The sequence below is a fragment of the Asparagus officinalis genome, chromosome 1 (assembly GCF_001876935.1).
Source record: "Asparagus officinalis chromosome 1, Aspof.V1, whole genome shotgun sequence".
In the NCBI taxonomy this organism is placed as follows: Eukaryota; Viridiplantae; Streptophyta; class Magnoliopsida; order Asparagales; family Asparagaceae; genus Asparagus; species Asparagus officinalis.
The window spans coordinates 12,299,164-12,311,472 of record NC_033794.1 but is presented as its reverse complement, the minus strand read 5'-3'; the positions used below and the strand labels follow the sequence as shown (position 1 = coordinate 12,311,472).

General features: G+C 39.9%; 1 protein-coding gene across 1 annotated transcript; it reads left to right on the top strand.

The window, feature by feature from the left end:
- On the top strand, positions 1,220 to 11,597 carry LOC109850229 (NAC domain-containing protein 78-like). Its single transcript, XM_020420196.1, has 5 exons — positions 1,220 to 1,265; positions 2,334 to 2,528; positions 9,249 to 9,956; positions 10,064 to 10,202; positions 10,892 to 11,597. The coding sequence occupies exons 1-5, from the start codon at positions 1,263 to 1,265 to the stop codon at positions 11,308 to 11,310; spliced, it is 1,464 nt and encodes a 487-aa protein (XP_020275785.1). The 5' UTR covers positions 1,220 to 1,262; the 3' UTR covers positions 11,311 to 11,597.

The window sequence follows — 12,309 nt, the reverse complement described above, 5'->3', positions numbered from 1 at the left end:
TGGGCCGGACCTAGTCAATCCCAGACCTTGAATCAAAAAATAGGTCCAGCCCATTCTGACCTGGGCGAGCCCGAGTTAGACCCGACCCAACCTTAAAACCGGTGCGACGGGTCATGGTCTGAATCGGCCCGGCCCACGCCCATCCCTACCATCTTTTCGAGCTACTGTAAGAGCTGGGGAATAAACTTCAAATATCAAGACAAAATACCAAAGAGTGAGAGATAAATCTGCAGACACAAAATAAGAAAAAGGGTTAGTTTCCATAAAAATCACCGATCTTTGAGTGGATGTTGCACATAATTTATCCAAACTTTATTTATCTCACATAACCCTCCCTCTTGATCTTTTCGAGTGTATTACAAAACCCCAACTTCAATTTTCTCAGCAGATCTTCCTACATCTACTTAGTAAATAACTAAATTTTTTTTGAGAGGAAAAAAAATCTAGCATTTAGGGAAGGGGGGGATGTTGGCTGTAAAGTTGGAATGTTTTCGCTCAAAGATATTTTACTTATTTTCAAATTACGTGTGTTACTGTCAGATACCCCACGATTTATGTGAGATAAACAAAGGCTAGGGTTTATGTGCAACACCCTCCAAAGTTTAGGGCTTTATGTGAAATTATCCAAATAAAAGCCCTTCCATTAAAGGCTCAGCGTCCAGCGGCCCCGCGTCCAGCCACGCGGCTTCTTACGTCGTCTCTCTCTCTCGTCCAAATCGATCACTTTCCTTTTTACCCTTTTCCCACGTAACGACCTCCATCAAACCCTAGTTTTTTTCGATCCTCAATCTCTAATTAAAGATCCTTTCTTTCATCAATGAACCCCAACCTTCGTCCTCCAAAAACCCTAACCCCCCTCCTCAACCCCGCGCAGCAAGAGCCAGCTCGCCCCAGGGTTCCGATTCCACCCAACCGATGAAGAGCTCGTGATCTACTACCTAAGGCGCAAGTCTCGCGGCCTCCCCCTCCGCGTCGACGCCATCGGCGAGATCGACCTCTACAAGTGGGAGCCATGGGACCTCCCCCCGCTCGCCCGCCTCGGCAGCCGCCGACCGGGAGTGGTACTTCTTCAGCACTCTCGACCGCAAGTACTCGAACCGGTCGAGGACTAACCGGGCTACGGCCGAGGGGTACTGGAAGACCACGGGCAAGGACCGGGCCGTTCGCCACGGCTCTAGGGTCGTTGGGATGAAGAAGACGCTCGTGTTTCATGCCGGCAGGGCACCGATGGCTCTAATCCCGCTTCTGCTACTGGCCCTCCCATGGTAACTTGATTACCTTGCGGTCTCGTCCCACATTACAATTTAATTTGCCCGCTGCAGTATTTTTTTTCCCCCGGGGTTCTCTTTGTATTGGTTCCTTGAATGATTATCTTGAAATTAGTGCTGCAGATCATTGAAACTGATGCTTAGTCCCTTAAATCGAATTACTTGTTTCAAACTAGTTGGTCTGCTAGTTATTCCATCTGAATAGCTATGGGCCTGTTTGTTTGTACAGGACGCAGCCGAAGTAAATGATGTAGAGGCTAGTTCCGCTACTTGAATATATGTTTGTTTATCTATAAAAGATACTTCTGGTATTTCCTCGTGCCTATGTGGCGATCTTACTCCGACCCTTAATTCTTGGAGCTACATCCGAAGTAGCTTAAACATGAATCAATTTAGGAATAACCTCAATTTTATATCATGAGGATATTATTCATTTCTAAATAAAATACCTAAAGACCCTTTTCCTCTCTTCCTATCCATATTTGAAATGGTCATCCAGAGAAATAAGGGAATGAGGAGGAGAAATACTATTTCCGCTGCTTCCAATTTTTTTGAAAAAACAAACAAAAGAAGTGTAACTTTTGCTATTTCCTACTTCATAATTTTGGAAGTTGCTTGTTTGATCTACTTCCGGTTTCTCTACAAACAAATGGGCCCTAAATATAGTTGGATCATGGATGGTGAATTGCATTTTTACACTCAAATGACCCCCACAAAAAGAGTCCCAATTTTTTTTTAAAGAAATGGATTTAACAGAACAATTTTAAATGGGTGGGGTTTTAACAGGTTTAGAGAAATATATTTGGATTTGGTATAAGTTAAAAGACGGTATATTTGAAAACTCATGATAAGAAGTATGTTAAATGAAAATTTCACTCCAAATCAAATGGTAGCTAACTAGAAGGACTAATTTGAAATGGCTAATAGGACTTGAGGGACTAAATAGCAATTACAATGATTTGACTCATTGCGAAATATTAAAAGGGATCAATATAACAAAAAAAATTCCTTTTTTCCCCATATTGAATTTTATTTGATCGTATTGGTTTGTGGTGGGTGTGGAAGGGTGGTTTTGTTGTGTGCAGGATATTCCAGAAGAGCGGCTCTGGACCACAGAATGGGGCCCAATATGGGGCACCCTTCATCGAGGAAGAATGGGCGGAGGAAGCTGAAGATTTCCTTTTCAAGACGGAAGAGGTATCAACATGTGCTGGTGGTGGTGGGCAGGAATATGTTCAAACCAATGATTTTGAAGAAGAGGTAAAGTTCTGTCATATATACATCATTCTTTTTTTGCGAGAGAGGTTGAAGACTTATTCACTTTTAAGTCATATAGAAGAGGTGAAGTTCTACGAGTGTGTTTGGGGAAGCTTATTTTTTAGTCAAACTAGCTTTTAAACCAGTTTTTTCATTTCTACCTGTTTGGTAAAATACCAGATAAGTTGGCTTATAAGTCCCGTTAAAAAAAAAAAACTGGATTCCCCTACATTAGCTTCTCCGACTTGAAAAAAATTGATTTGAGTTTGGAGACAACATAGGTGCTATGAAAATTCCTCCTTAATGTGTAGCAGTCTTCCAAGTGTTTCACACTAGCTGCCAAACTGGCCTGAATGTAAAGTATTTTGTAAGCCTGGAAGGGAATTATTCTTATTTTTAAGTGAAATTTCAATATTGAAGATCGTTGTAGAAGAAAGCAGTTGCTTAGCTTTCTAGGCATAAGCTGCCGGACATTGAGAGCAGACCTCCTCTGGGTTTATGCAGTTGGGCTGCATCTATGGCCAAAGAGGACTGAGCACTGTCAAGCTATTCAATCATTTAATCATTATGAATTTGAATGGCCTCTTTTGCAGTTTACTTCGTGTAGCCTGATATCCGTCCTGTTTGTGATTTTCCCTGTTTTTTTTAATTTTTTATTGTTTATTTTATTTCTAACGAAGTTCTTCCATCCTTTCTGCTGAACTATCTAAAGCCATAGTAGGTGGTTGCCATGTTATTTCTGTTTTTGCTTATGGTTTTTTGTAGGTCATCTTGTCTATGAATTGTGCTCTTGCCAAACTTCTTTAGTGCTTAAATGGTCCTTATTCTAAAATGTAGATGTTTTGTATCTTTCAAACTCAGTATGTAAGTGCAAGAATAACCTGAAACACAATTTCAAACTCAGTATGAGTGTGACTATAGTTTCCTGGACTGACTGAAACTTAAATGTTTTAGAAATAAAATTCCATTTCATTGCCACAGTGCTCTGGGAGTTTCTTTAGGGAGTCTTGCTATCGTGCAGACCGGACTTCTAAGCGACTACAGTTTTGTGAAGTTGCTGACTGTACAAAATTAGAAATGGTGATTGACCATGAGATGATGAATATAGGATACCTTGACTCGGTTTAATTAGAGGCCAGGACCAAAAAAGTTCCAACAACCATGTGATCATCTGGTCCACTACTGTTCATTGCTGGATTCAAATTCCAACCTGCTTAATAAAGGTGGTTGAGACAGTTGTAATGTCTCTGAAAGACTATGGATCCTATAGAATTGTCTAACCAGCATATACATGTACTCTACAGCAATCCAAGCAGAAGTTTGAACCTCAGGCTAACAATCCTAATAAATAATCTTTTTACTAGTACTGTAGGAAACTTATTTTCTTTCTCCTTATATTCTACCTTATGAATAGAGCTTCTCGCGTCCTTCTTTTAGTTATGATGGAGTTGTAAAATCAAGTTATTGAGTTATCAGTATCACTGCTTTCTTGATGTTTCTTGCTTGGTTAATTCCAAGGGCCCTTGGTTTGTCATACCAATCTGTTGTATATGTTCGTTCTTCACAATAACTTACATGTGTTTTTGTCAGAGGAAAAACCTTTGTTGTTGCATTTATCGAAAATATTAATGTCTGATTCTTTCCTTTATTATTTTTTTGTTTTTTAGTTAAACGTAGAACCTGAAACTTTGGCTCCCTCATTTGTTGTATTCCTCATTTGGATTTTTATTGCACTTTGCTTGTGGGTATGGTCCATGTTGCTTAGTAACGTGACTAATATGACCTTTTCTATTTTTTCATCTTCACAATAGGAATTTGGTTTCATTTCCTTCTCTTTTTGAGAGTGCATTAGTTGTCCTGGAAAGAAAGGATAATCGGAATATAATAAGAACTAGACTATTCAAATTGTTTAAGGAATTATTTACATCATATTATGACCATACAATAGGTAGATTTTATGCTATAAAATGTAGATAATGGACTTGTTTACTCTTTTACTTCTTTTCTAGGTGGACAAATTTTCCCTTTGTTTTGTCTATACTTTCCATCATTGCTGTCACTGGTGCACAGAGGCTATTGCCTAAGGCCTGTCGCACGAGGTGCACACCTCGGTGTATATGCAAGCATATTTTCTATTTTTATTGTTCTCATATCGTTCTTGGAACTTCACCTTTAATTTTCTGTGTGCTTGGTAACTATTGCTATATTTTTTTGTACTCTTGAGCATTTCTGGAAGCAATTATTTCTTGCATGTTAATGTTCCGGTTAGTTTATTAGATGCACGCTTTGGTATCTCCACTGTTGGGTATATTTATCTTGTGGTCAGCATTTAATAGCTGTCTTTCAACTTCATGATGAGAATACCTTCTCAACGATTCTTAGGTATTCTGGTTGCTACTTGCGTAAGTTCTGTAGTTTAGTGAATACCCACCTGCAAGTTCTGAGGACTCTTGAATTTTCCAGTTGGAATAACCTGCCATTCAATCTATGTGGATCGCAGTTTTCTGTTCTTTTGATTCCAAATTTCTTATATATTTGCTTGCCTTCATTTGCAACTCCCCAAACCAGTGAGCACTTACATACACAAACACTGTTATCAAAGGCGTTCTGGGAAGTTCAGTGTACTGCCAAAGCACCCTCGGCAGAGGCACGGCGCTTAGCGAAGGGGAGGCACACGCTCCATGCAACCTTGTGAGCATATCCTGCCGCCTCCAAGGCAATTTTGAGGCAGTTCCTACCCAATATTGATGTGAGCACGATGTTGTGGAGCAAAGTCTCCCTTATAGCTCAACCATTTCGTTCGAAGATTCAGAGAAGAGTACAAATGGACTGGCATTCGACAATTCCGGGCTCTCGTCAATTGTTGAGAAATGGTAGGTGCTGCTCTGCTTTTTTGGATCTTCGTGTTGCTTTCGTCTCTTGTTCTGCTCGGGCTGGTTCTTAGGTCCTACCTTAGTTCTAGTAGGTAGGACCGGTCGGAGAATCGTCTGCTCACTCTAGGCCCCTTTTCTTTTCCCCTCGTAAAACTGAAGACAATCTGTTTCGGAGAATCGTCTTATTTTGTCGGAGAATCGTCTGCTCCCTCGTAATTCGTCTGTTTTTTTGTGGGAGGGAGTGCTTCCTTGCTAGAAGCACGACCGGTTAGTCGGTAGGACTGTCGGAGAATCGTCTTGCAGAATCGTCTTGCTTTGCTGTTTGGTTTTTATCGTGGCAGGTCTTGCTTCCTTGCTAGAAGCACGACCTGCCTTCCTCTTGCTTTGCTGTTTGGTTTTTATCGTGGCAGGTCTTGCTTCCTTGCTAGAAGCACGACCTGCCTTCCCGAGGAGCTTTTTCAGAGGTTCTTCTTCCGCCTTCTTCCACTTAGTCTTCCTTTATCTACGCAATTTCTTTAACATTCTAAATTCCATCTTTGCTTCTCGCCGTTCCTTGCAAGAGATACCTCGCATTTCAAAACGTTTAACTTCATTTCTTTCAAGATTTCTTCCACGGCCTCCATTGTTCCTTTGTATTGCTCTATTTCCCACTGTTCTGGTGCTTCCTGATTTTTGCAGATAGCAGGAAAGACTTTTGTCTGTCCGTTCACTTTAACCTTTATTTCCAAGGGCCAGTTAACGTAATCGCTCCCTTGATTGTTCTTACTTCTTTGTACGCTTATGACACTCCATACTTCTTCATTATCAGGTTGATCGTCATATGCTCGGACCCTTGTTAAGTACCTTCTTTCAATTTGATCTAAAAAGATGTTTTTTATGACTCCCCTTTTCTCATAGGGCTCTTCCTCTTCCTCTGTTATCTCCGTCTCATTCTCCTCCCTGAATATGTGTTTCCATGCCTTCTCCTTCTCTCCTTCCTTTTCCTTTTATCGGTATGCTAGCGAAGTCCAATAAAGCAATTTCATTCACTGCTTCTCCCTAATTTTTGTACTCTCTCCCTTGTATAGTGGCGATTTCCCATACAAATATGATGTATCCCTTAGCTATTCTTATGGTTCTCCCCCTGATGCCATATATACGTCCCTTGTTTGATAGGAGGATTGCCTTACTTTCTTTTAAAAATTGCAGTTCCTCGCGGTGCTCTCTCTCCCGTACGGGATTCTCAATTATACTGAGTGTCTCCCTCCACTTTTGTGCTTTCTCTACCAGTGCTTTTTTTTTCCTCTTCTATTGGGACGATTACTCCTTTCCAATTATTGTATTGTAATGATACGTCCCTTTGTATACCATCGTTAAGGTAGGGACTTTTGGAAATTCTTCTTACCATACATCCATACAAGGTGGCTACAATTCTTTCCTCCTACAATTGTTCTATGTTCGTTGAGAATCTTATCCTATAGAACCTCGCTCTAAAGGGTCAGTGGCTCTTCATTATTTGAGGTAATTTGTTGGCAATCATAATTATTAGTACGTTCCTCTTTTTCTTGAAAACCTTCGAGTATTTTGAGTCCAAGCGATATTCTTGCCCATCAAGCACCTTTAAAAGGTTATTAACGAAAGAGGATCCCTCCATGGTGGACCCTACGCTTTCTCCTCCTTGGTCGCTTATCTCGGTGTGCTCGTGATATTCGTCGAAGACTCACATATCATAATGATCGTTAGCCCCTGCAAAGTCATTTCTTCTGGCGCTGGCAAAATAAATTCTTAGCACTTTGGCTAAAAAGTGTATAAGGAGTGTTTTCTGTGTGCTGGGCTCACCATATATGAACAATTGCTTTGTTTTAATCGGCCTTCTGAAGCATAATTGACAGTCAATCCAATCTATGACGAGATATTTTTCTTTTATCTCTTCCACATCATACTCCCTTACTTCTCCCTTATCTTTTAAATAGTCGATGATTCTTTCAAAAACACTGGTTTCTATATCCTTTAATATTTTTAGGTCTTACTGAATAGGCTATGTCTGGTCTGAAAACATAGAATACATCAGGCTGCCTACAGCACCTCGGGAATGTGTGTCATCCTCAACGGATCTTCCCTATTTAGGCGCTGTTAAGCCCTTAGACAATTTCTCATTCTTCAATTCAATAAGTATTCGTTTTTTCTATATAAAGACGGATTTTTTTGTCCAATCGACAAACCTAGTTCTCTGATCTTGCTATGACCATGAGGTTGCTTCATCTTTCCCCTCCTCTTCCGGGAGATCTGGATAAATTGCTTCTGGGATCTCATCTCTGTAGGCCGGGATACTCTCTACTCGCCCATGAATGAACAAAAGGAGGACGACTTTATAGGTATAGGGGGCTTTTTCTCAGGTACACTCTCTTTCTTTCCTTTTTTTCCAATTCCCTGTGGACCTTCATGACTAGCTTGCCTGCTTCCCTCCTATCCTCCTTCCCGGCCTACCTCGCCCCATTGCCCAAAGCAAGCCCAGTTTGAATCATTTCTAAGGGCAAACTGCGCCGAACTACTTGAGAGAGAACTCGACGAACTATTGATTGACTTTCCTCGAATTGAATCAGAAGAAGCGGAATCATCGGCATAAGAATCTGAGTTAACTTCGGATAAATCGCGTATAAAAAAAAGATCAGGTAGCGTAGGCTTGCCTCCCTCGAAAAAGAAAACTGACCTTCTTACCTTATGAAGCCTTACTGCCCTTTACCAAACCTACTCGCTCGCCGAGCTTCTTTTATCTTGGTTTTTGGCTTTTTAACTCGAGTTGTTTTAGTCGCTTTGGTCATTCTTTATCTGAAGAGATAGGTGGTCGAGAAAGAGAGATGACTGACTTCCTAAGGACCCACAGAGAGAGAGGTTTTCCGGGCTACTATAAACGGACGCAAATGAGATCCAATATAAGGTCCAGAACAGAAGTTCCATAATCGAGATCTTGGCATCCGGATTTTCTTCCGGAGGAGTAGGCTTCTTCCGCTTAGCGAGTGAGACCAAAGCGTTCACCTGGGTATGAGACCCTATATGAATTGAATTTTTAATCTATTTTATATAGTTTGTGGGTTATCAAGTTTAATACACTGCTCCCACTTAACTGGACCGCAATTACCCAGCCCCAACCCTTATACTTAGGGCCGTAGGCCACCTTTTCTCACTCTCTCGCTCCTTTCTCCTTAAATGGCTGCGAGACCGGCACTGGCAATCAATTGTGACCGGTGATCCGGCGGCAAACTTCGACGAGGTAGATATTTTTAACAGTCATCTTTTTTTAATCTCCTTCAATAAAATGTTTAATTTTTATTAATAATTTGTTTTTTCTGTTTATATGATCATCTGCAAAAAAAGACTTTGCTTTTGTTTTTTGTTAGATCCTTTTTTTGTTTGGGAATGACTTTTACCTTTTGTTTTTTGTATAGTCTAAACAGAAAAATCTTACACAGTTGCACCTTGTTTTTTAATGATATTACTCATAATGTTTGAAGCTTGAGTCTTGCAATTGTCTATAGTACCCTTGACAATTCATTGGATGGATAATTACTGCTTGGAATCTTAAAATATTTAAACCTGTAGTTACTGTTTTACTGAGACTGATGGTTGAAACTATGTTTTGGGGGCATGTGCTTCACTTCACTGAGGCGTGGGCATTGCCATTTGCAAAGCCTTGATAACACTGTACACGTGTGCATACCCGCACGCACATCATAACAGTAAAACAACAGAAAGCATCATCTCCCCTCAAACTTAACTTTTGCCAGTTGAACTATAAGCTAGTATTCACTTTGGCTCTTATGTCAATCTTTTATGCAAAGCTTTTACAGTAAACATTTGTCATTCCCTTCAGAAACAAGATCTGGGTGATCAACATAAAAGTGCGGCAAGTGTTACTCTTTTACAGGCGCAGTCTGAGGGGCAGGACTGTGGAAGTCATGCAGATGACCCGACTGTCTTACTTGAGGAGATACTTAACTTGGACACTTATATTAATGAACCTGGACTGCAGGATGGCTTTAATAGCAGTAATGACATGGGAGAAAATTCTGGAGGCATGGTAGAACAGTCGCACAGCCCTTCAGGCCAGAATGATGGATATCTGGAACTAAAAGACATTTTTGCTGATTCGAATGGTCCTTGTAATACCAACTTGACTGATGTTCTACGTGTGCACAATGATCGTTCTGTGGACAATGGTCTAAATGAAGCTAACACTTGGTTGGAAGCAGATGGCGCTGAAGAACTGAATAAAGTCTGTCAGCCAGCTGAGGCTATGTATAGTCTGCATCCTGATGACTTTCTTAATTCCGATATGGGTGGTTATCCTTCTGGTCAGCTCGCGGAAGAGGAGGTTGTGTTCTATGATGCACCGAGTGACGAACCTCCTAGCAATGAAGAATATTTTTCAAATATGGATGGCATTCAGTTCTCACCTGCAGCTGACTTATCTGGTTTTGATATGGTGGATGATTTAATGGCTTACTTTGACGCTACAGACAATAATTTACAATATGATGTGGGCTCCGAGTTTGTAGCCCAGTCGAATGCCGTTTCGGAGGTAATGCACTATCAGAAACTAGGATAATTCACTGTGTTCTTCTGGAGAAGCTTGGGGCTTTGTATGCACACAAAAGTAATGCATTGTTTATATGGCATCAATTTCAGGTTGAAGCTGATGCTTATCCCACAAGCAAAACAACAGTACAGGTTCCAGGGACAAGCATTGAAAGGGGTGCTTCCTCATCATTCACAGGTCCCACTAAGGAGTTGGAACGTGTATACGAGGATAAGGCTGCTGTAACAGGTGTGTTTTTAATGATTATGAGTTCGTAACTGATTCTTATTGTACATATTATTTTGAGCATCTATTAAATGTTTTACTCCGAGTTTTTCTGTTTTGGATTAAGTGCGTGCTTAGGTTAAGTTCTGTTCTTGTTAAGGTATTCAGTACCTTGTGGACTGTTTCAAGATATTCCCCTGTTCGTTCATCAGCTTGAATTGTCTGTCACCCACTCATTTCTTTTTGGGTTTATTCCACATAACCCCCCCTCGCACTTATTACCGTGGTTGTTTCATGTCCCGGGTTAATATATTTTGACACTTCTACCCTTGGTGAAATTTTAGCAGATATTGCCTCTTGGGAGAAATTGGTGAGTACATCTGAGGTATAAAATTTATTTAAAAAAACACAAACAAACAGATGGTCTATATGCAACAATAAAACTACAGAGGTAGTAAAAGTGTGAAACAACAATACTAAGGGGGTCTATGTGCAATTTTAACCCTTTCTTTTTTCCCTATAGTTGAAATACTCCTGAATATTTTTTGAACTTCCTAGATTGATTTGCTTTCTGAACAGATGGTGAAATGGAAAGTATATTATAGAATCACTTGTTACCCCTTTGTTTCCATTTTTATTTACAGTTTTGTAAAGTTGAAATGTAGATAGCCAATTTATTTTGGTCTAATTTCTATCGGATATTCTTGATGCAGATATGCAAGTGGGTAATACTTGGAATAACTCGCTTAGAAAGCGTGTTGTGGACATGTTGGGCTCGATCTCAGCACCACCAGCTATGGCTGAAGGTTCAGTTAAAGGAAAAGCTGCTCTATTTGCTTCAACAAACTCATCTAGCTCTGTTCAAGTTTCTACTGGTATCATCCAAATACACGGCATAACAGTAATGGGAAGTAGTGAAGAACACTGGACTCTGCAGAAGAATGGAGACACGAGCTTCCTCCTTTCCTATGGCATGGCTGCTAACGGGAGATCTTTATGCTTCGAAACGAGCAAGAGGTTGCGGGGTGGAGCGCTGGGTATGCTGCTTAGAGGCGGGGTCTATCTCTTTGGCCTCTCGGTACTGGTTCTCTCTGCGAGCCTCAAGGTGGGCTTGTGTGTTTATACCAAGTGAACGAGTAGTGTTGGTTGATTATGGTACTCTCTCTCTGCCAGCTTCAAACCGAGTTTGCGTTAGTTGATTATATAGTAATGAATCTAGGTGGTTAAATAATTTTATGATTTATAGTGGGTTTCCTAAGGATTTGGTAAGGATGAAGGACCAACAAGTCATTTATAACTTTTTGCTACGATGTGTATTACTAGCTCTTCATGTTGTAACCGAAGCATTGAGACTAACGGTGTAACTTTATAAATGACTCTTATAGTATTTTGATACCTAAAATTGCGTTCATGCTCAAATTTCGACGCGTGACCGGTTGGTAAATGTTTATTATGGTTGTATTTTGACGTGATTACCTTATTATTTGCAAGTACCTACTGTCATTGCTTGCGGAGGTGTCGATTATGCTGAGCAGGTTTGTTATTGATGCTATTATAAGTTAATAAAATGATTGAAGTTTATGCTGATGAATGAATCTGCTTGCAGGCAAACCCCCAAACATGAGCAGCATTATAATTTGTAAGGTAGCGTCGGACCTTTCCTCCCCTAGTTATCCGTGCACGGAGAATTGCATTTCTTCATAGAAACCATACTCACTTTCATAGTGGGAGTTTTGGGTAAATTTTTTTTATGGTCAATATTACCTTTGCTGTTTTTAGCTATTACATTATCAATTCTAATTAATAAAATAATTTTTGATGTGATATATTATAATGTGATCCTATCCTAATTAAATAAAATATCTTTAACAAGCTAATTAAATGAAATATGTGTAAGAGGATTTAAAGTTACAAATAAATAGGATAAGATCACAAACCAATTAAAAAAAATGAATTTAACGATGATTCATACATGTTAATGGGTAATATATATTTTAGAAGGTATTTTTTGGGCAGCGTAAGCTAGGAGTAATATATTTTAGATTTTAAATGAATTCTCTCACAAATAATGAGTAAACAAATTGAATAAATAAATACGACGGCAAACCAACAAATAATCAGATAAGCAATC

What these genes read in the sequence shown, in the direction of transcription:
- LOC109850229 (XM_020420196.1), top strand. An exon ending in CCAATGATTTTGAAGAAGAG is followed by an intron (nt 2,529 to 9,248) that starts GTAAAGTTCTGT and finishes CATTCCCTTCAG; the next exon opens with AAACAAGATCTGGGTGATCA. An exon ending in GGATAAGGCTGCTGTAACAG is followed by an intron (nt 10,203 to 10,891) that starts GTGTGTTTTTAA and finishes TTCTTGATGCAG; the next exon opens with ATATGCAAGTGGGTAATACT.